The following is a 25,670-nucleotide window of genomic DNA, read 5'->3' as shown; positions in this document are numbered from 1 at the left end:
CCCTCACTCCCCAACTATTTTCTCTCAGAAGCGCCCTTAGGGCTTTGACAGAAAAACAATTTAGAGCCACTTAAGTGACAGAGCTTGATACCATACTTAATGACCTTGTAAATGTGCCACTAGAGAACACATAAAGTAGAGACAAATACATGCATGACTCCATGCAAGTTCTCTTTGCATCTGGGGACAGCTTCCTTAATACCTGTTTATTCTGCAGTATATGTGTGTGTGTGTGTGTGTGTGTGTGTGTGTGTGTGTGTGTGTGTATAATATATGAATTTATAAAGTTCTTAATAAAACAACCCCTAAGTGGTGTACATAGAACAATTTAAAACATTTATCAATCTACAAATAGTTTCAACAAAAGTTAGAGATATACAGCTATATCTCCAATATTTGTACAAGTTTAGACAGGGTTACAAATATATATATATATATATATATATATATACACACTGTATATGTATGTGTACATATAAAAGAAGGCATCCAAAACAACACAGTGAGGGTGCTTGCCTATTGCTAAGAGGAGGGGTTACAGGGAATAGTGAAAACCGAACTTCTCAGAGATGTAAAGCATTCATATGGTACCTGCTAGAGTATTTGCTCAGACTGAAATGCTTGAATAGGCATGTGACAGGCAATGTGATCCCTACTTGAGCTTAGACTGGTAGCAAATCAGAAGGCAGTGTAAATATTTGAGCAGAGATGTGATATGCTGGCAAGATCTTATTCCTGTCAGCAATCGTGTTGCAGCATTCAGCAAGTTTGTTCAGCTTTTGGACAAACTGCAAGGGAAGCCCCATGAAGAGTGCATACCAATAATTCAGTCTTGATATTAGCAGTTGCTGGAATACAGTGGTCAAGCTATCTTAGTTCAGGAACAGCCACAGCTGGCACAACAGCTGAAGTTGGTGGACAGCACTTCTATCACAGAGGACCCATTGGCTTCTGGTGACAGACCTGTATCCAAAAGCACTCCCCACCCTAGGCTGTGTGTTTGCTAAACTGCAGTAGCGTCGGGAATGTACACCAAAATTGATGCAGTATCTTGGCAACTCCCTGCCACATGCCCAACAAGACACATTCTGACACTTTGATTTAATAAAAAAACACAGGTAGCAAACCAAGGACCAATAGTGGTAAGTACAGTCGTACCTTGGAAGTCAAACGGAATCTGTTCTGGGAGTCCATTCGACTTTCTAAACATTCAGAAAACCAAAGTGCAGCTTCTGATTGGCTGCAGGAAACTCCTGCAGCCAATCGGAAGCCACGGAAATCCTGTCAGATGTTCAGCTTCCCAAAATAGTTCACAAACCAGAACAGTTACTTCTGGGTTTGTGGCGTTCAGGAGGCAAAACATTCGAGAACTAAAGCTGTTTGAAAACCAAGGCACAACTGTACATCCCACAATGCCAGTTGGAGGATACTCCTTCCCCTGCCTTTCACTCAGGAGGACTCCACCAAAATATAAAGTAAAATTATTCTCTATTTATAGGCAGTCAGAAGCACTGTGTTGGCTTTCTGGTGGTTGCTGTTGCTTTGTGGGAGTAAGAGGGAGAGGGACAAGGTGGGAGGAATGTTGGCCCAGTGCAAACGCTGAAGCAGAGTCAATCTGGTGGCCAGTCATGCCGGACACCCCTTCCACTCTCGTTAAACAATAGTGCCCCACTTGCCAGGACACTAGCATAGTCATTCTGCCATGCAAATAAACTGTGAATAGGATTGAGATCATGCTGATCCTAATAAATTGGTTATTATGCCATGTACTGCTGCTCTTTGATGTGTGTGTATATATATAAGAATGAATCAACACAGCTGCCTGCATTTTAAACTTTCCTTTGCAGCATTGTTATTGGCTCTCCTTGGTGTTGTGACTATGAGAGCTGCCATATTAGCTCCTTCACTTCAAAATTCACCACTACACCAATGAATACCAGGTGCTGGGAACAAACTTCAGGAGATGTCTATCTGCACATATGCTGATCCTGAACTTCCAGAAACATTAGACACTCAGTGCTGGGCAAAATGGATGCTAGCATGAAGCAAACTACCATATTTTTCTGTGTATTGGACGCCCCCATGTATAAGATGCCCCCTATTTTGGGGGACTCCAAATTAAGAAAACACCCCTCACCACTATCCTCAGCACTACGAGCCCCAATTTTAAACCTTATTTTTTGGTAAACCCCCCCCCCCATATTTTTAGACATTCGAAGATGGGGAATCTATGTATGTGTGAAATACTATGTACTTTAACACAAATTTAACAAGTTTTTTTGTAATAAAATTTAAGTGGAACTTCAGGAACATGTTAACTGTATTTTTTCTGCTTCTTTGTTACTAATCAATGAAACACAAGACCCAACCAGTCTGTCCTGAATTTTACTTCATTGTTCTACTTGTAAAATGATGTTCAGTTATTATGTGTCTGAAAGGGAAAAGTAAAATTCCAAACTTAAGCGTATTATTTGAAAATGAACTGCCAGAATCCAATATAGTAATATATTTGTGACCTTTTAAAAATATTTATTTGTGAATTTTACCATTTTTAATTTAATCTAATTAAAAATGCCTCTATTAAGAAGTAAAAAAATAGTTTTGGTAAGAATCATCTACTTGATCGAAGTATTAACCTATTTACAGTACTTACCACCAGGACAACCTTTTCCTACTAAACTCAGTATACCCCAGAATACTTACTACATCTTTATATTATTGCATCCTGTGTCTAACCATTTAATTGCATTCAGTTTCAGTTTTCCAATGGGACCACGTTATTCTTCACACACGTCCAAGTCACTAGAAACCGGTACTACGTATAGCCCTTCCTAATGTATTCAGATTTTTAAATGACTTATATCTGTGAAATTCAACACCAGATATTCAGTTGTCCTTATGTCACTGAAAGCCCAATGCTAAAATACAATGAATAAGCAACCCAAAGCATAATTCCTATGGAGTTCAGTGGGATTTCTTCCCAGCTAAGTGTGCAAAAACCTACAGTGCAGATTCCAATAAAGGAAAACATTGTTGAAACAATTCTGAATGTACAAAAACAATTATTGCCTGAAATTTCATCAACTATAAAAGTTTTGTTTTTCACCCTAATTTAATAATGCAAGACCACATATTTGTTGCATACTTGCTGTTTGTATTCCACCCTTCCCCTTGGAACAATATGGCTTACAGTACATGCCATTCTCCCATTTTATTTTCATAACAAATCTGTGAAGTAGGTTTGGCTGTGTGACCTATGACTTGCCCATTGAGAGTAACAGCTGCAGAATGATTTGAAGCTGGATCCCCTAGTCTGAGTCCAATACTCTAGCCACTACATCACACTACACTGAATTGACTCAATATATATATATATATATATATATATATATATATATATATATATATATATATATATGAGCCTGTGCCCTTAACACTCATTCCTACTGAGACGGAAACCCTGAGAAGGCTATAATCCTGATATTTCAGGTCATATATTGAAACATGGCAAACACCTTTGGCAGCACTGTATAACATTATAAAGGCAGCAGAAATAAGCACAATTAGCTTGTGAGAAATGTACTGCTCTGCCAAGGAGCTGGAGAGCCTTGCTCCCTTCACCACACTCCTCTTCTTCTGACCCAGGTAAGTTCTGAGCTCTTAAGAGGGAAAGGAAAGAGGGACCAGATGTCAGAGGAGACAGTGGCAGGGACCCAAAGTGTGGCTGAGCATGGCCTACTTAAAGGTAAACCAATTAGAGGCACTCACTGTTAACAGGTGTCTCTTCTTGATGAGGTGCTACATCCCTAGTTGTCTGGAGCACAATGGGGTTTCCAAATATAGAATTCAATTCGATATATCCTCTATTTTTCATACATTTTTGCATCAAAGCAAGAGCAGGGAACATTTGGCCACTGCCAGTTTGGATAATTGAGCACACTGAAAATACTGTAATTGAGTTTATACCCACACAAGGAAAGACTACAGTATCCTTCTTTGAACTTTCAGGAGTCCCCTCTGTAATAAATATTAAAATTAATAATGGTTCTACCCTTCTGGCTGAGTTCAGAATTAGGCTTGACAAACAAAAAACAAAACAAAACAAGTTTATTCCTAGAAGAATTCAAATCCCACTGCCCTGCTGGACACCTGTCCAAACTCCTGCAAGTCCTTTTAAGTCCTGCTCACAACCTCACAACCCTTGCTTATAAGTCCTTGTAGCTTTTCCTGACTCCCACTTACAAGGCCTGGTGGCAATGGCAACAACAAGAGCAGTGATGCACATGCCTTGCTGGAGACCTCTCTTGCTCCCTGGTAGAATGGTGCTACAGCTGAGTCCCCAGCCCTTGTGATGCTAACATGGTCCTATTCAAGGAACTAGGGAGAGAGCAACAACCTAGTTATTGCCAGCAAGTTACCTGGGAAGGTGAGAGGGAGAAAGGGTTTGTTTGTTTATTTATTTGTACTTATAGCCTGCCCTTCACCAAATGGTCCTAGGGTAGGTTACAAAAATATCACAATTTAAAAAAGTGCAATTTACACTGAAATCAAAAATAAAATTGAAAAACAACCAATGACAAAATGACAAACAGCATACAATGATGGCACAAGGGAGGTTATTCCACAACCTGGGACCATTACAGATCAGGCCTTTGCTTGCCTTGCCAAAGAACTCACATGGATGTAATGCTTTACTCAGGCAGAAAAACATTACAGAATCCCCCCCTTCAATTGGACCCCATAAGACTTACATGTAGGTCTACAAAGGCAATAGTCTAGGCTTGGCAAATATAGTAAAGAGGGAAATCTAAAGATTAATTAGTCAAAAGAACAAGGCTATAGTCTTTGGAAAGGAACATCAGAAACATCAACAATAAATTAAAAAGTCATTGATTTATTATTGTAATGAATTCAGATAACTAGGAATTCATTTTAAGGATACACTTTCTTGGAAGACTCATTTTGAATATAATGTAGCTTTCATAATCTAGAGATTCAACGATCTTGTTAACATTTTATCATACAAATGCTAGCTTTTATTTGGCACTGCTTTAAAACTGTTTTGAAACTAGAATTCAAATTGTAAAACTGGAAAAGTGTTCCCCAACCTTGTGATAGATGAATGATTTTAGGTTTCCAGGTGGCTGTATAATAAATAAAATTGTAGAGATTTTTATTTGGTTACTCTTATGTCTCTGAAACTCTGGAAAGCCGTCGTGGTTATCCATTTTCAGACATATATATATATATATAAAATAATAATATAAATTTAAAAACATTACTTCAGTTAATCAACACATTTTTCAAAGCTAGTAATACTTCAGTGTTCATAGAATTCTACTTTTAAATGGAATTCAATCTTAAGAAGCTCTAAAAGTGAAGAGGCATCCTGTAAGCCTAGAATGTGAATTAGAATTAGCACCAGTGTTGAAAATATTCATGTTAGAGTGATTTATTGCAATTAAGCTTCCACTAAGCTACTTGCAAATGTACAGGAAAGTGCCAAAATTGATTTAATACCAAAAGAAAATTGACAGTTTATTATTTTGAAGTGGAATGATATAATCTGTGATTAGCATTCAGTATCAAAATGCCAGGGTGTGTTTTTTATAGAGCTTTTAAGTGTGTTTAATATAGCAGCTGAACCATAGCAGTAAAAAACCCTAAGAATTAGAAATAGATTCAGTGAAATCTATTCATCACAATGACAGTTCACATGGGCAGGTGCCCATGTATAAAATTCATTTGAAAAACAACAACAACTGAGCCCATGTGCCTTGCAAATTTGCACTGTGTGTGTCTGCTTTTTCCTACAGTATAGACTCTTGTTATACCTTTTCAAAAGGTGCATACCTAACAAGTTATTGATTTGGATCTGAAGGACACAGTGTTTATTATGTAGGAAGCCATTGCTGGGCACAAGCGTGAGAAATTAATGATAGCTTTGTAAGTGTCCATGCAGTGGTACTGAACCAGTGGGGCACCTGTCAATCTGTATGATAATATAGCTCCAAACTTTATAAAAATCGGTGATGTGAAAAAACATTGATTTTCTTGTGGTAAACAAGATTTTTCAAAGAGAAAAGCAAGATGTTTAAAACGTTAATACCTCTGCTTGTACAATTGTAATTTAACATGTGTCTAAACAGTTTCATGCTATGCATAACACACAAGAAACCTTTATTTTCCTAAAGACTTTTAAAAAGAAAACAAGGGCTAACCACCTTTTGTGTTTTTCAAATAAAAAAAATCTCTGACATATTTACCCAAATATGACTTCAATCCAATGCTAGCCTTATACAATTTAGTGGCCTGAGACAGTCATATGTACACAGTCCAGTTTTGAAATGCTTTTTAAAAAAATGTAGTTTATACTTTTTGTATCCAAATATGTTTGCTTTTATCCAAAACCTCTATACGAGGGCTAGAAATGTGACTTTTGGGAAAACTGAGACCTGTCATAAATTCCTAGGAAGATCTAATAGCTGCAAAAGCAAACAACAACAACAACAACAACAAAACTTGCTCCTGTAAAACAAACAAATTCACGAAAATAGATGCACTACGGGTCTGCCAGTTGCTCACCTATGACTGAGATGATTGCAGCAACATGTTTATTTCCCAAGGAAAATGGGCAAATAAAAACTTTTATAATATATTATAGAGCAAATACCTGATCCTAAATATGCACCTATAGATGTAAATTATGAAATTTATGGGAGAAATAGGCCTACCGTTTTCCTCATCTGATTTATTGTCATTGTCAGAGTCAGTCAGGGTAAGGGCAGAATTTTCACGGCTTGACAGACCGGAACTGCGCCTGGATTTAATCCCTCTCCCCCACAGCCGTATGGCGTGCTCTGGAGACATTCCTCCCTCTGTATCTGAGTCAGCATCAGACCCAGTGCTGAGGGAATAGCCTTGGTGAAGTATCCCTATGTCCGAACAGTAGCCGCTTCGGTGGGGAGAAGGTTCACAGATTCCTAGTTCAGCAAGGGTGAAGTTAGTTCCTAGGGAAAAAATAGGAAGGGAAAAACATAATTAAAACCTGAGAGCACTTTTAAATTTAAATGTAAATTTATTGGAAAATTAAAGTAACAGACCTTTTTTTACCTTTCCATTTATGTAGAACATGTATAGAACTAGGTGTGCAGATATTGGCAAGGCTGTTCAGGCAGAACAATATAGCAACATGTATGGGGAAAAAAGTGTTTTCAAGAGTTGCAGGGTCCACAAATACTTCAGTAAAAACAGCTGGATACCTAAATGGTAACATGTCACTTTCGCTATCATGTGTATGCAATGTTTTTCTCTTTTGTGGATGTTTAAAAAACCACTGACTCCTATGAATTATGTAAGAACAGGGGTCAGCAAACTTTTTCAGCACTGTCCCTCAGACCTTGTGTGGGGCTGGACTATATTTTGAAAAAAAAGAAAGAACGAATTCCTATGCCCCACAAATAACACAGAGATGCCTTTTAAATAAAAGCACACATTCTAATCATGTAAAAACACTAGGCAGGCCCCATAAATACCCCAGAGATGTATTTTAAATAAAAGGACACATTCTACTCATGTAGAAACACTCTGATTCCCAGACTGTCCGTGGGCCGGATTTAGAAGGCAATTGGGCCAGATCCGGCCCCTGGGCCTTAGTTTGCCGACCCATGTGTAAGAAGATGGCAGCCAATGCTAATTAATAAAAGGGAATTGCAAAGGCTTGCACACATGTTATTCCAGAAATTGACAGCTCCAGACTTAATATCAATAGTGGATAGACATAATTTATTAGTGATAAGCAAATAACCTACCCAGATAATATTGAAATGTAGCACAGCAAGCAACAATAGCTATCCTGAAATAAAAGTATGTTCAGTATGTATGTATATACAGTATGCTGTATATGTACAGCTGTTATGACTTATTTTCAATTGCCATTATTCAAATAACTAGTTATTCAAATAACTAATAAACACTATTATTAAAATAACACTTAAACCAGAAAACTGACTCTGTTAAAACTTTTATTTCTATATTCTTAGGTCTGCCAATACAGAGAGAAGAATTCTTTTTAATGCTAACACAAACTTTCCATCATTAAAATCATTTCTACTTGTCTGACAGAATATTAGCTCTCCTCCTCCTGCCCTCTGTTTTGGGGTTTCCCTTGACCCCCCTAGGACTGATGGGGGCATTGGGGGTGCTTGGGGAGAGGAGAGGAGAAATGATATTGCTCATCTTTGAAACACTGTTCTCCATGGAGTGTGCAGAAAAGCACTGCAAATAAGGTTTGAAGGCACAGAATGGAAATTATTATTATTTATTTTGACAATGATCAGTGTTTGAAACTCAGTATGTTAGCCAAATGTTGTTCGTGAGACTTAGCATTACATTAAATGATTCTTCATTTAAATTTTCCAGAAACCAAAACAAGTGTTTCTATACTATGATATTGTGCCCAACATATTCAATGGTTATAACCTAAAGAGTTCCTTAAGCCTACACAAGTAAAATGAGGCAGTGCAGTGTATGCCTAAGCTAAATCACAAATTGCATACTATATCATAAAGTTCTCTTAGTACCAAACATAGTTTACGCTGTGGCCTTTGGCAAGGGTAGCTTATTAAGAAAAAACAAGTCGAAACTCTGATTGAGCTCATGTACATAGTCTTATGGTTCTCTGGATCAATGCCCACATCTAGCAACTTTTATCAGTTTCCTAAAATGGAGAAGGGAAACCTGGAAAATGTATTATAGTTGGGACAACTTATAAGCATTGGCTTACTTTTCAACAGTCTTCACCTGGTGTCCTCCAGATATTTTGAGCTCCAGCCCCAGCAGCCCCCAGTTGAAGTCCAAAACATCTGAAGGTGAGCGATGGCTGCTCTATAACTCTATAATTGTATACCTAGAATAGTTTGAAGTACCCCAAGAACCATAAATGAAGCTTGCTTGATCTTTTAGCATTAATATTTTATTGATTTTCAGTAAATTTAGTGGTATTCAGTCGCAACTCATTTTTGCAGAATTGTACATGTTATACATAATGCACATGTATTTGTTTTCTTAGTTTTTATTTTAAAAAGATATATAGATATATCTATAAAAGCATGTAAGTGATATGCCTACGCCTTTATTTACTGATCAACCTGTATGCTGATGGGAGGAGACTGCTATTCTCGATGTCTATAAACAAAGATACCATGAGTAAGTTCCAGCTCAAATGAAGTGCTTTCAAGTTCTGTTGATTTCAAAGGTAGACTTAGGCTGCAATCCTGGTATATCCCACCCCTTGCCCCTAAACCACAAGTTGCTTAAGACCTGCAGAAATTAACCCCAGGATATGTAAAATACTGCTAGTAAACTCTCAGCTCCATACCTTCCTCCTACGTCTCTTTAAAAGTTTGGAGCATGAATGAGCAGTTAAGTATGTGGGTGAGACAGCAAAATAGTCAGCTCCACGGCTCTGATTAAAGATAAAGAAAGGTGGTTGCCTGAAAATAATAATTCACACTCAGTATGAATACTAAAGTTAGTTTCAGTAATTCACAAACAAACTGTAGCATACTTCAATATGACAATGGTATGTGTTCTGTTCTGGATATGAACAGGTAAAACTTCTCCAGGCAAAAATGAAGACATTAAAAAAAACCCTGTCCATTTTATGCCACGTCCTAGTTGGCAAAGACAAAGAGAGGGGAAAGCTATTGACCAATCAGATAAGATGTTGGGTTTCTCGTTTTGCAGATACATATGGACGGGATACTTAACACACTGTATAGCTCAAAGGTATAATTTTTAAGATATGTCCTTGAGGAAATGTATCCTCCCTTCCTGCTACTCAATCCAGAAAAACTACCACCTTGTGTACATATGCAAGTTGTATCCAGTCTCTTTAAGTTCATATGGGAGTTACCTTGCTATTATGGAAAGACATTATTCTTGGCAGATATGGTGATTCTTAAGGAGAAAAAGGTTCATGCTCCTACACCATGGAAGCTTGCAACCAGAACAGTTCTTTACACCAGGGATCGGCAAGCTACGGCTCCTGGGCCAGATCAGGTCCACCAGGGTTCTAAATCCGGCCCGCCTGGCCATTTAAGAACCTGCCGCGAAGCCAAGACTCCTGGCGATGGCAACTTGTAGGCTTTACGCATTTTGTGTATGCATGCATGTTTCTATCTACATATTTGGTTTATCTTTTTAAAAAATATTTATGCTATGAAACTTAAATAGGAAATGTGGATACAGTACAAGCACAAAATCAACAGATTTTTATTCACATATTTATATTTCGAAATAAGTGTTCATGCACGCATGCACGGACAAATGCATTCATCTTTTAAAGTAAACAATGGAAAATGAGAGTACTGTACATGAAGAATTTGAAAATTATAAACTCAGCAAGCAAAGCAAAATCATAACAACTTGTTCACCAATATCCATGGAAAATGTATCTGTAAAAGTGGCTTATTTATTAAAAATTGAAGGGGATAATGAAGCTACAATGAAGAAAGAAGTCTACTATTAAGTGATCCTGAAATGAGCAGAGAATATCAAAACATCTAAAATGTATTCTTCTTGGTTGGCAACAAAAGCAAACATGAACATAATCAAATTCTGAATACATTAAATAAGCTGTTTTATAAATGCAGTAATATATTTTAATGATAAGCTGTAGAATTTAATATCCTTTAAATGCCCAGATGTTTACACTCTAATTAGCATTTGGTTTTGACGTAAAATAGTGTAACACTTGATGCCTGAAATGAACTTAATGACTCCTCTTGTTATTTTGCATGTCATCACTGGAACTATAATGAATGGGACAAAGAAATAAAGAACTTGCTTTTTCAGGCACTTCGGCTTTTTGAAAATTAAATGCCTGGCAAAATGCACATGGCTCCTGAGATAAGACGCTAACTATTCTAATAAACTGAAATATGCATCAGAACAGGGACGCGGGTGGCGCTGTGGGTAAAACCTCAGCGCCTAGGACTTGCCGATTGCATGGTCGGCGGTTCAAATCCCCGTGGCAGGGTAAGCTCCCGTCGTTCGGTCCCAGCTCCTGCCCACCTAGCAGTTCAAAAGCACAATTAAGTGCAAGTAGATAAATAGGTACCGCTTTCTAGCGGGAAGGTAAACGGCGTTCCGTGTGCTGCTCTGGTGCCAGTTCGCTGGAGCAGCTTTGTCATGCTGGCCACGTGACCCGGAAGGGTCTGCGGACAGCGCTGGCTCCCGGCCTCTAGAGTGAGATGAGCGCACAACCCTAGAGTCTGTCAAGACTGGCCCGTACAGGCAGGGGTACCTTTACCTTTACCTTTATGCATCAGAACTGTAACACTGCCATTTGACCTAAACCAATAGTTCTTCTATACCAGTGTTCAATGTAATAATGAGTAACGTGTCCAGAAAGATCAAGGTGGCTTACATCAAGAAGCATAAAATGTCCAATGCTAATTCTAAATTTCAAATAATTTAAGTTATGCATCTAATATCTGTAGTACTTGTGGAAAAGTAGACTATTTCTTCAAACTTACAAATTGCTTTATTCATAAGTTATACAATAAAACATTATGCACTTGGACAACACTTTTTGGATTGCCTTGTTGGGCAATGTACAGCTTATCCTAGGGTCCAGATGCTTATCATAGGGTCCAGGGTGGTTCATAAATGCAAAAACTATATCTATTTTACCAGAAACCTTTTGGCAGGGACCAAAAGATCCAAAGAAAAGACAAACCAGATGGAATGTTATATTAACAAGATAGGAACAGGATATGCAAATAATAAAGACAAGGCAGTGGGTGGGATAGGAACAATGAATGAAAATATTTCCCACTGCATGAGGCTTGGCCTTCTCAGAGACTATGGATGAGATTCAAATATCAGCTTACACTCATGGAAGGGGTTTCCACTAGTCTACTGAAATGGTTTTAATTTGTTTTCTTTGAACAGCTAGTCCCATATCCCAGCTGTTTTTGAAATGGCCTTCTGGCAAATCATTTTGTGATTGGCACTAGAGCCCTTTAAAATTAACACTAGGTGTGGAAGCAGGTCCCTTGTGGTTGGGGTAATGTTTAAATAATTTGACTTCCTGAGTGCGGAGTGACTGTTGATAATGGGTAAACAGTACCCATTCTGATTAGATGCCAGTTCTGTGGTCAACACTCAGGCAGTCAATCCTCACCCACCCTGCCATGAGGGAATCATTCATGGGACGGTGGTTTCCATGTGGCTGACTGGTAATTAATGGGTCACATTGGGTCATTTAAAAACAAACATACATACGCAATAATCTGAAGTGCCCCAAGGCTCCTAGAACTATTTGCACATTTATGCTGGATTTGGACTATGAAGACCAGGATTTAAATCCATTCGAAATCATGCAACTTACTCAAAGTTCATTGGGTAACCTGTCTCACAGGAATACCACAAAATAAAAAGGGGTGACCCAGTTTACACACTGCCTCAAGCTGGTTTGATAGAACCAATGATACATAAATACTCAACAAGGATGATTAATTTTTAGTAGTGGCGGTCAGATTGTCTTTCCTATTTTATCCCTCTAAATCACTTTTCAATTAAGCATTGCACATATTAGGGCAATTCATACATAGCAATTTCCCAAAATTGTTTTTTATAACAATTACTGGCAAAGGTGACAGGAAATAATTCAATGGGAGCATTCATTAAGACAATCTGATTTGACAAGGCTTGTTGAATTAGTACAAAACAGACCACTGCACTGAACCAACAGAATGAAGTAAAGGTTTCTGTCTATGTGATTTTCAGTCTTCAGAGCTGGAAATGTAGAATGCAGTTACATCAAACAACTTGTTTACACTCTGCTTTATAACTTGCCAGTTCAAAAAGGGGAAAAAAATATTCTATAGATTAGCATGACCCCAGTTACAGGTAAAGAGTTCTCTTCCTTTAATAGCTGTTAGATCCTTGCTTAGAAGGGCTCTCTGTACTATACAAATTGTGTTAAGAAGGCAGGGACATCACAGCAAAACACCCACATAGAAATTCAACAAAGCTCACAAAGTATGTGAAAGAGGTTCCATGCACCCATGTAGCCATGGCTTATTTATTTTAGCAGACTCACGCATAAACAAAGAGAAAAGCTAACCAAGTTTAAAAGAACGCTTTGTTATGAGGAAAAGGGTTATGGGAGTAATAAAAGTGAAGTGTGGGTGGGTGGAAACTCTTAGTGCTGGTTTTAGAAAACAGAGCCAATCCTGTAGAGCAGCCTTTCCCAACTTGGTGCCCTCCAGATGTTAATAGACTGCTATTTCCATCAACCTCCAACCAGCACAGCTAGCTGAGGGCTGATGGGACTTACAGTCCAATAATGTCTGGAGGGCACCAACTTGGTGACAGCTCCTACAGAGCAAGATACAAGAGTCTGACATCACTATATAGCAAATATTTCTATGTATTTGACTGGCGTGAACTTACACATTTCTAAAATAAAAAACACACGTTATTGCTCACTCAAAGGTTCTGGAAAAATATTTCATAAAACCCAGTAGTTTAATAATAATAATAATAATAATAATAATAATAATAATAATAAATGGACATATGCCTTTTTATGTAAAGAAGAAGGCGAAGAGCAGAGAGAGAGAACAGAGAAAAGCCTCTGGTTTAGCAGATTAAAAATGCCAGACCATTGTTTCACAAAGCTTATTCCAAAATCAGTGGGAATGGAGCATTAATGGGATCTGATGACTATAACTATGAATAAAATAAGCACAGATATCAGAGTCTCAATCATATACTATTATATCAAAATAAGCAGAATTGAACAGCACATTACCCTGCTATACTGTTCACTTCTGTTTTTGAATCAGGAACACTTTTTAATGTGGTGTGCTATATTTTATCCCCCCCACTGTTATTTAGACCTTGTGAAATAATTCCTTGCTTTCATGGTCAATTTCTAGTGTAGTGATATAAAATGGAGCACTTGGCACCAACTCAGCCAATTAACCATGAGCTCGAACATTCATTCCTACAGATGGTGTATCTGTTTTAACATAAGATTCATTTATTTGTTTGCCTTATCTGCCAATGACTGGCATCTGTAAATTTAATATACAGACAGGAGCACAGACAAGTATACTGACCCTTTCCTTAAATAAAATCTGCACAGTACAATGTGCTATTGTCAGAAGTAAACAAATGCTGATGCAGGTCAGCATTACTAGATGATTACCAACTTCCATATTGCTTGTAAAGGGAGCTGAATGTGATTCTCTGCATTTATGTACTAAGCTTATACACTTCCTTACTCTAATCCACTAGTCAATATGCACATAAAATAATAAAAATGAGTTGCTGGAGCAGCATGCTATTACCAATAGATACCGGCTAGATGCCTCTTGTAGCTTACAAGCAGTTCATGAAGTGACAGCCTTCTTCTGTTGTTTCTCCCCAGTATCTGGTACCCAGAAATATACAGTGGTACCTTGGGTTACAAACGCTTCAGGTTACAAACTCCGCTAACCCAGAAATAGTACCTCGGGTTAAGAACTTTGCTTCAGGAGGAGAACAGAAATCGCGCGACGGTAGCGTGGTGGCAGCGGGAGACCCCATTAGCTAAAGTGGTGCTTCAGGTTAAGAATAGTTTCAGGTTAAGAATGGACCTCCAGAACGAATTAAGTTCTTAACCCGAGGTACCACTGTATACCGTTCTCACAGTTGCCAACCAGATCCCTGGAAGCCTTTAAGCAGCATTATCCCTGCTTGTGATTCCCAGCAACTGGTATTGAGAGGTATACTGCATCTGACAGTGGAGGTAGAACATAGCCTTTATCATTGTGACTACTCATCACTGATAGCCTTATCCTCCATGGATTTGTCTAATCCTCTTTCAAAGCCATTCAAATTGATGGCCATTGTTATATCTTGTGGAAGTAAATTCGATTTGGAAACTTCTCTTTCACTTTCTCCATGCCATACATAAGTTTATAAACCTCTATCACATTGTCTTCCTTTATCCCATTTATTCCCTAAACTTAAAAGCCCAAAATGTTGTAGCCTTTCCTCACAAAGGAGGAAATGTTACAATATATAATTTGCTACCTCATCTACTGGATGGGGTGGGGGTAGCAGTTAATTTGGAAAAGATGTCAGAGTGTGTGTGTGTGTGTGTGTGTGTGTGTGCGTGTGGGAATGGAACTTATTTTGAGATTATTTGTGAGTTGTTCTCATGATTACTAATGAATGTCCCTACCATAAATCATTGATTACTCCATTTCCTGAAATAATTCTATGTGGGGAACTTGAGACTCAGAATCTAATGGATACATTTTTGGACTGTGATCTGGGACAGAAACCATTTCAAATCCCTTCTAATCAAATCCCTTGCATGGGAATGTCTATTCAGTATTTCCTCCATCCCTATAAACTATCAGTGACCTAGCTGGAACCCTAATGGCATTAAATCTATTAATGGCAAGATCAAAGTTATTGTGTATCATACAGTTTGGGTTTCAGAATCCCACACAGGAGACAACACAATTAAATATCCATGATCCAAAACATGATGATTACAAAGACTCTCATACATTTCAGAATCCTTCTGTTTATGATGACAAATAATTTGTACTTATTTGAGCGTCTGTATTTATTTGAGTGTCAGTGGGACTATTTAATTTTAAACTCTGGTATTCCTTCTTCTAACAGTTCGTGGATTAGCCTGTCCATATGATTAAATGAGACTTGGGCTGCTGAGAAGACACTTAAATATTAGAAAACAGATAGAATGGATCTGAACTGCTAGTTTATGATTTAAGTTGCACCATCATAGTACAATCACAAGCCCAATTTGAAAGCAAAATAATCTTAGTAATCCATTGCAATCCCATGCATATTTAACTGGAGGCAAGCCCCAACGAACACTGTGGGACTTGCTTCAGAATAAGCATATTTAGGATAGCATTGCTAATCTCACCTTGTGTTATGAATGTCTCAGTTAGGATCATTTTCTGTTTAATAGCTAAAATATGCAGCTAGGGCAGGCTCTATGGGAAGCATTTTGGAACAGTTATCTCCTTGAAAGACCAAGGGTGGAAGTGTTTCTTTTTTCATAGGATGCCAGGAATGTCTCTTAAAGGAGCCTGAGATTTCTTCCTATTTGATGTCCTAATTTTCATAGAATTAGTAAGAGCCTGGTGGCCTCTGCAAACTTAAATATTCTGTGTTGGAGTACACACTGTGGTAATTTTTATCTACATTGTTAAGTTTCGTCTAGCTTCTGTTTGAATGTGGATTTAACTGCTTTTGTAAGTTTTCTATGGTACAATTATTTCAAAATGCCTGGCATTAATAATCCTTTTTTATATTGCTAATAGAAATATTCTGCTTCAGAACCTCAAAAACAGAAAGTTTATATATTTTTCTTTTTTGCATTGCATGCACTGATGAACTAGCCTGCTCAGCAAGCATTTAACAGATTAGACACTTGAACATGGTTTCAGGCAATGCTCTCTCATGTTTCTGCGTATTGCCTGATAAACACTTCAAAGTAAACCGCTCATAAATATGAAATGAAAAGCCGAGAAGTCGTTATGCACAGCTTTGAGATACAAATCTCTTTATTCCCCTCTGAAGTAGGGTTTGATTGACATAATGAGTCATAGATCCTGTCCAGGGACTCACTGCCTTATCCCCCTTTCCTCAGGAGACAGGGAGACTTTAAAGAAATGTACTTCAGAACTTTGTGACAGACAGCTATATAAAAAAGTTGAACTCTACATACAGTGCTTATTATGTTGCATTCATAACCAATTTTGGATGACTCTGACATATGCCAACGATTGATAGCAGATCCATGCAGGGGCAATAATCAATGGCTCCTTTTACTCTCTAAACACATTGATTTCAAAAGGGCATATATGCTTAGAACAGCATCTTCAAAGGACTATCATAGTAAGATTTACAAACTAACCATATAACTGTGGCCACTGCATCTTAATAACGTGCAGGCGAGTTTATGCAATGACCAGGAAATGGTGTTGTGCCCCTGCCCCTGCCCCCTTGATGCCAACACAGTAGAATCCTATGCACTGCAATGCAGCCTGACTCTCTAGTTATGACACGGAGTCCCCTTCATGTGACCAATGAATGAAGGGGGGCCTTATTGGGTTGATTTAGGGATTTTACTATGATTGTCCTTTGAAGCTGCAATATTAAGTAATCTGTTGTGGAACAATTTGTGTTTATTACAGCAGCATCTAAGAAATGTATTATCCATAAGAAATTGTACTTCCAGAAAAAAACATTTTCTGGGATTCCTCTCTAACCAATGTAACAAAAATTTCGGCCACTTGCCGTTTCACCCTGATTATACATTGTCACATATCCTTAGCTGCATGCACATATCTATCTGGCACTGTCTTTGTTTAGTTTTAGGTGCCAGTTAAAAACCTTATCTCTTCATGCAGGGCTTTGGTTGGGAGGGTCACAAGTAGATGAGATTGGTGGTGATACACAGTGTCAGTATTGTATGCTGAAATTTTTAATTTATTTTTTGGTTGTTCAGTGGTTTCTACAATACCACTGCTGATAATATAGCAAAAATATTTGTTTTCACATGTAACGTGAACACTTTGCAAATGAAGATAATATTTAGGGCTGGGACCAAAGCTCAGAGGGAGGGATTTTTAATCTGTTTTAATCAAGCTTTAAAGAAAAACAAAGCAGAATTACCTTTACGTTTATTTTCAGTTTTAATGTATCTGTTTCTTTCTTTCCTTGTTTTATACTCCAAGTTGCTTAGTTATTTTGGTAAAAATAACCGACCAATAAATTTAATGTACAAAAGAAACAAACACTTTGTTTTTTTCTGAAAGTGAAAAAATTCCCACAATATTTATTTTCTGCTAGTAAAAATACAAAAATTATAAAAGCAATTAACAATTTGCTGCCCTTTCATGAAACCCAAGATTAGGCAGCTGTTTCACTGTGGCTAATGATAGGGCTGGCTTGCTGAAAAAGGAGCTACTACTGGCACCAGTGGCAACTTACCTCCTGGGTAGAATGTCAGCTTTGGCAGACTAAGGTGTAATTTTGTTGGGACCATGGAAGGTGGAAAGAGTTAAACCCCGTGTACTGTGTTCTCAAACATGAAAAGTTATATGCAGTCATGCATTTCACGGACCATCTAGTTTTCCCCTTAAAATGTTTACAAATGAAATATGTTGCACTAAAGAACACTTTGATAATGTAAGTCAGCATTCCTATACACACTTATTTGGAAGAATCCTGACATAATTCTCCCCCAGAACTGCTGCCTAATGAGATCCAATTTAAATAACCCTAGCCCTACACAAATAACACTTCCATGTTAGGTAAAAGCATGTGAACCACATATAATCATTACTGTACTGATAATTGCATATACAATTTCAAATACATGTTTGCATAGTGGAAGAGGCATAAAAAATTGCTGATATACAAGAAATGAACACATTTGTTTCCCATACAAAAGTGCTATAGTGTAGGAAGTTGAATCCTTCAAAGTTGTCCTTGGAAATGTGAAAATCATGATGGTTAAACGTTATGCAGATTGTATCACTATTAGTTAGCAACTTCACTAGCATTAGCTTTTGTTTGTGTAATGTAATAATAATATAGGAATGGGGAAAAATTAAAATTACTTACCTAAATGAAATTAAAAAATAAAATGTGAATAAGAAATACAGTGGTACCTCGGGTTACATATGCTTCAGGTTACATACGCTTCAGGTTACAGACTCAGCTAATCCAGAAATATTACCTTGGGTTAGGAACTTTGCTTCAGGATGAGAACAGAAATTGTGCAGCGGTGGCGCAGCGGCAGCAGGAGGCCCCATTAGCTAAAGTGGTGCTTCAGGTTAAGAACAGTTTCAGGTTAAGAACAGACCTCCAGAACGAATTAAGTTCTTAACCCGAGGTACCACTGTATATGGAAATTATTTGATATATCGCACTATCATAGTCATGTTGCTTGGAAGTAACTCCAGTTGGCTTCCATTGGATTCACTTTCAACTAAGCGCTTTTAGAATTGCAGCTTGAGTGGTTTTGCTGGGTGTATTTTTCCCCTAGAGGAAAATGAAAAGTTTGCAGAATTCTATAATCTGCATTTATTATAGTGAGCTTTTGTATTTGTAACACAGAAAAACTCAGTTTAGTAAACACACTATCACACAAGGTGTGTTGAAATATAAAAATTTTCGTACTGCTGATATCTATTTCCAGATATATTAGTACCAGAAGTAATTGATTTTAGATGCCTTGGTTTTTACAAAATTAGTAATATAACAGCACAGACATACACTTTTGCAAATATCAATGTGCTATTTACATTTACAGACCGCATCTTCTGGTATGCCCCACGGAGGACCTTAGGGTCTACAAATAACAACACCCTAAAGATCCCGGCCCCAGGGAGATTAGACTGGCCTCGGCCAGAGTCAGCGCCTTTTCGGTCGTGGCCCCAGCCTGGTGGAATGCTCTCTCACAAGAGACCAGGGCCCTGCGAGATTTGACATCTTTTCGCAGGGCCTGCAAGATGGAGCTGTTCCACCAGGCCTTTGGCCAGGGTTCAGCCTGACTCATTTTCTCTTTGTATAAGAACAAACACGAAGGAGGTTTCCCAGCCTGCTCACAGGTCCTTATAATATCAGTGGAAATAGTTGGTCCTGGCGAGTATTAACCGCTTTCAATTTTAATCTGAGGATTGCCATTTGTCCAGTCTAATTTCAATTTCAATTTATTTGAATTAATTTTAGGGTGCATTTTAATAGTTTGATTGCTTGTTTTTATGTATATTGTATTATTTATATGACGTTAGCCGTTCTGAGCCCAGCTTCGGCAGGTGAGGGCGGGATACAAATAATAATAATAATAATAATAATAATAATAATAATAATAATAATAATGTATTCATTGCACCCAATTTGTTTTAAAGATTTTTAGATAGAACATTTTTGCCCTTGGGACAGTTATGCAGAGTCACTCAGATTCTAAATTAACAGCAATTTAAAAGTTAAACAATTGCTAAAAAAATCAATCTTCTGACTATCTACAGATCTCCAAATGGCAGTTTTGAATTCTGTGTAAAATGTCAGGTGGATTTACACAAAAATCAAAACAAATTGATGGTGGGGAAAATATCTTCACCTCAAAGGTTTGTATATTAATTAGATGGCTTATCATGACCGCACCATTACCAACACAGACATACAGAAAGACAAATAAAACTCAGATAATTGAAACATTTCCTTCTGAAGCTATTTTAATTTGACTGTGTTATGCCAAAAATCCACCCTGCTTACTGTGATATTTAATGCATTAGATAAAACACTTTGATAAAAGAGGATCGCAATAGCATCGTCTCTTCTATGCTGATCCAAAAAGAACAGCTGTCACTCACATCCTTGGCTCCAAAGGTCTCTGGAGTGTACTGAAAGCAAGCTGTCTCCAGGATAAGGGCTCCTTAGAGACTTGCAGTCTCTGCATGGCCTCCAGCAGAAAAGCAATGCTTTGCTCACTCAATAGATTAGCCCTTTGACTTCGTTCTTTCACTGGCTAATATAAATATATGGCTTAAGTGAATGATTAACACTCTCCCTACAGAAATTCAATTAAATACTTGGAACCTCAAGTAAAAATATCCAAGGAGGTTCCAAAACATTAATGTAATTAATTATCAATTATTAAAACTGTCTGTGAAAGACAGGCCTGGCAAAAGCCATTGTCTTCTACTTAACCTTTTCCTTCAGCTTTTTCAGGAGCTACTTTCCCGTTTTATTGGATTTTGTCTCTCAGAACTTTTGTATAAGACACAGCTGAAAGGATGATCTTCCTTCAGCACTTGTACAGCCACATCATCTCTGTGGATCGATATTGCAACTGACCCTTCTTCATAACACTGGCTTACACCACGACAAAGCTCTGCTTGTAGTTAGTACCCTTAACAATCATTGTGCGCCACCTCTTCTACAAATGTCATTAACCTCAATAGTACTCAAACACTCTCCTTCTCCCATTTGCTGGGGGGAACAAGTTCCAAAGATTAAAACAATCTGCCACTAAAAAATATTTGCCATTATACTTTAAGAAGCAGCTGTGCCACATTCTCTGATATTTTTTTTTAAAAGTTGATACTGTTTGTTAGTACAGATTCAAATATGAATTAGAACACACAGGCTAGCTCTAAACACATCCAAGAAGCGTTTCAGTTCAGTTCAGTAAATTTAAACAGGGAAAACTAGTAGAGAAAAACAGGACTTCACATTGCCATCTGGTGGCACAATGTTATATCACACATACAGCACATAAAAATCACTTTTTCTTTACCAGTCTAGCTGAATCCTCAGTTTAAAAGCCAGACAAACACAGGGTCTAGTCTCACAACAACAGCACCGCCTGATTTCCTTCCATTGCACTCCCTGCAAACTACAGCATTGTCACTAGCACAGGGTGGGGAAATGCTTCTATAAACCTTCATTAACAATTACTGCTAAGATGACCCCTGAGTCCTGTGTGTGACAGACAGGACTGATCTGAGATTTTTTTCAGGTGAAGGATGAAATGATATACGATATATGATATATACGATATACGATATCATTATTGTCATTGTCCTATACAGAACAATGAAATTGAAAAACTACATAAAATATTCAAAACCCCCTAAAAACTCTGAAACCCCATTTTAAAATACACTATACTATACTATAAAACCCCCTAAAAACTCTGAAACCCCATTTTAAAATACACTATACTATACTATACTATAAAATACACTATACTAAAAAATACACTATACTATAGAGACCGCTTATGCTGCATTTAGAACCAGAATTGCATTTGCGTAGAAACTGTTTCTCAGGCGACTAGTCCTGGCCTTTATAACCCTATACCTTCTTCCAGAAGGTAGAAGCTGAAAGAGATCATTTCCGGGGTGCGTACTATCCTGCGCTACCTCTGCAGCTTTCTTATGGCACCTGGCAGTCTCCTATTCCACAAACAGAAAGTGACTGCACTGGTGGTCAAATCTTATTTCAACAATGGGGATGGGAAAGCATCTACAACCAAACGGAAGGGCTAACTTAGGAGGTACATGGACCCCAATGCCTCGCCCCTGTTCCCTGTTCCCAGCATCCACTTCCCAACTTGTTTAATATATATATATATATATATATATATATATATATATACACACTATGATTGAACACAGTTACTATGATTGAACACAGTAATCATGGTGGAGGCATGATTACATTTTATCTATGATTTCCTAGTCTTCTCCATACCCTTAACACTTCCTTTTTTGTGATAATCCAAGTTAGTCATCATTTTTAATCACAAGTAATAATAGTAATTTGTTTCAGCAAATTAAGATTATTAAAAATATTTTAGTTAGCCGTACAGAGTCCTTGGAACGGGGAGGCTCTAAACCAAAATAATTTGACAGCAGTTGTAAAATGACAAGGAGTCCAAATGCAAATATGCACCCAAGTCTCATATTTAACTTCCTTCATTGTGGGAAACAGGAGTTCCCCCAAAATCTATTAGAAAACATAGCTGGACTACCAGATATTTTGTATGGCCATGGTATAATAACTGTTGAAGATGATAAGGCAATTGCAGAATATCATAAATGCTACTTTAATGTATCTCCTATACTGGTAACAAAACTGAAGGACATTGAGAATATTACTTGGTACAAATTGGCTAAGATAACAGATAACATTTATACAAGGATGGGATCTGCTGAACAATTCTGGTTCTCTAATAAGTTCAAGGTGTTGGTACTAACATATAAGACAATCTGTAGTACAGGTCCATGTTTATTGAGACACTGCCTTATCTCTTATACACCCAATAGAGCTCTGTAGTCTGTGGGGAGTTTCCCATCAGTTCCAAAGATCTCAGAGGCCAACTCCACAGTAACTCAGAGAGGGCTTTTAGTGTGGCTGCCCCTGTTCCATGGAATAGCATTCCTGTCAAGATATGCCAGGCACTCACTATCTGCAATTTCCAGAAACAAATTGAAGACATTTTTGTCCCACCTGGATTTCCCAACTGCATAAATGGGTCTTTACCACAAATGTCTACTTGTTAGGGTTTTATCCTTGTTTTAAATGTATTTGTCATTTTTGTGTTTTCCACTGTTTTTAATTCTCTTATGTGTGAATCGCCTTGAGACGGCAGTTCAGAAACTGATCAATAAATCAATGGTAATAATAATAATCAGAAATGCTTGCATGCTAAAACAACCCTAGAAGTAATTCTAAAGACAAGAGGCCAGAGATGCTGCTTTTAGTGCTTCACGAGCTGGCAAAAAATTACTACGGAGGGGAAAAAATGGGTTAAATACATGGATAAACTTGATAAGTCAGGAATTTTGTAAAAGGAAAACCATGACATACAGCCATCAATAAACATGAGGATAAAAGCGGCAGCTTTGATGCTATGTACTTTGACTTTCTAAAAGCTTTTGACAGGGGTCTTTCCCAAGGCTAAGCAATCATGACATAAAAGGAACGTCCTTTTGTGGGCATATCTTGTTGCTTTTGAGAACCTCTCTTACATTACTATACCACTGTTTAGTCATGGTATTATTCTGAACCTCTTTGGGTCTTTTTAGTTTGTTATTATTATTCAACACAAACAAGTCTGTTGCCAGTGCTTTAAAATTTTTCATTAATTGTGCTTTTAAATTTCAAAGTTGTGCTGTAATTTTAAACAGAAGTAGGTTTACATGCACAAGGCTTATAGCATACAGTAGACTAACATGCTGGTTATAAACTGCACATTACATTCAACCTATTAAGAATAACATGCTGATAAGGTTTCTAATGTGCTATTATTTCCAACCCACATTTATCAGACTGATTTAGAAAATATAAGCATTGGCAAAACTATCCCTGCAGAGGTTTATTTGGAAAATGAAGGCTTGTTTATTACATTCAAAGTACAATAACCATCACTACTATTTTAGAACAACATGGAAGATTTTATTTAGTTACAAAAGTACGTGCAACGTCTCTTTTTTCAGATCACAGAGTCTTTTTTTTTTACAGATCAATTATATTCAATGTGAGACATTGGTAATGCAAGTCTCTATTTAGTTTTGTAGATGGTTTATTGTTTTAGCACTTGTTATGTGCTGCATTGGGCTCCTTTCGTAGGAAGGGTATGATATAAATTTAATATATAAGTTAAATAAATAGATAGATAAATAGATAAATAAATAAATGTAAATAATTTATGAGCAGGGTGGAAGTAGAAAGGTCTTCCAATGGCTAGATTCCACACAACTCAGATACTCATTTGGACGGAGGAATCACATGGGATGAGACAACCATATGGAAAGTAACTGTATCAATCCTCCTTAGGGCTGATGACACTGACAGGGTTGTTTACTTCCCACATGATCCATCTGCTGTAGTGTAAGATCCAGTTACCTCAAAATGGCTCCGATAACAAATTACTATACAAACAGTACCATGAACAGTGGGTAGAGTAGCTCATATAGCCAGTCATATTATTCTCATAGAGAGGGAATGTATCACTGTTATGCTCTGGTCCAATCCAATCACAGCACTAAACTAGAATGGGAGAGAGCACAGAAACCCTGCCAACTGTTTGCACACAATGAAAGCTGATAATGACAGGTTCAAAGAGAAAAGGATAGGTGACAATATAAAATGTTGTGTTTAAAATTTTATCAGAAATTGCTGCATTAAAAATGCTCTGGGAACATCTGTGTTCAGATAAGTAACTTGCAAATGCAGCATCTATTGGTATGTAACATCTGACATTTCCATAAAGATTATTACCTCACTAGGGCTTCTGGAACACATTTCTGATGCCAGAAGGAAAATTTGCTACTCTCAAATCTCAGACCAATTTCCAGTCCATTAAAATTTCCTAAAATTAATTTAAAATGCTTCTTAGTTGGAAAGACCATATTTAACACCCGCGTTTAGAAGAAGTAATATATCCTGGCATCCCCTGATGAGGATAAATACTGTTGGTGGTGGAAACAACAGTACATGCAGATATCCTTCTCTGAATGCAGCCGCCAATAGCCATTTTATTCAAGGCAATGCTTTGATGCAGCTTTTGAATCTGCCTTGGCAAATTGTTTAACCAAAGAACATGGCCATCAAAAGCTTCCTGTTCTTGGACACGATTAAGAGCATCATAATTCTTTGCAGAATTGTGCAGAAATCTACTTGAATCAGTTGCTCTAATCAAATCTCTTATTTTGTGGAAGATGGGGGAAATGTCAGTTTTAAATGACCTTGATCTGTGTTTCATTTTAGAGTTTTAAAAAAACAATAGTGAGCTGGTTTACATGGCTTAGTACAGATGTGTGAGTGTGAGGGTTCCTGGAGAGGTGATCCCAGCCTCTGTGCTCCTCTCTCCTGGTACTCCTGCTGCTATACTGTTGGGAATCCAAGGCCTTTTTCAGCCAGCACTTCACAGTTTTCACTTTGCTTTCTGTCAACCCATTACACTGGGCCATTTAAGATTAGATGTTACATGAATAAAATCATAGTCCTTAGTAAATTTACTAAATTCTCATGCTGTACACTGAGGACCATTATCACTCCTGGGAATCTGAGGCATCCCCATATCTGGAAAAAATAGACTTCAA

General features: G+C 37.6%; 1 protein-coding gene across 12 annotated transcripts in view; it reads right to left on the bottom strand.

Moving 5' to 3' along the window:
* TENM2 (teneurin transmembrane protein 2) overlaps positions 1 to 25,670 on the bottom strand; it is a 753,358-nt gene that overhangs the window by 573,081 nt on the left and 154,607 nt on the right. For 10 of the 12 annotated variants that reach the window (XM_028717464.2, XM_028717467.2, XM_028717466.2 and 7 more), the window contains one exon: positions 6,735 to 7,010. The exons of the other annotated variants lie outside the window; for them this stretch is intronic. In XM_028717464.2, the coding sequence (XP_028573297.1) occupies positions 6,735 to 7,010 (276 nt within the window). The remainder of the gene's footprint in view (positions 1 to 6,734; positions 7,011 to 25,670) is intronic. 12 annotated transcript variants of the gene reach the window in all.

Source organism: Podarcis muralis, chromosome 2, assembly GCF_964188315.1.
Source record: "Podarcis muralis chromosome 2, rPodMur119.hap1.1, whole genome shotgun sequence".
Taxonomy (NCBI): domain Eukaryota; kingdom Metazoa; phylum Chordata; class Lepidosauria; order Squamata; family Lacertidae; genus Podarcis; species Podarcis muralis.
Note: the sequence above shows the minus strand (reverse complement) of the source record. Positions and strands in the feature narration are given on the sequence as shown.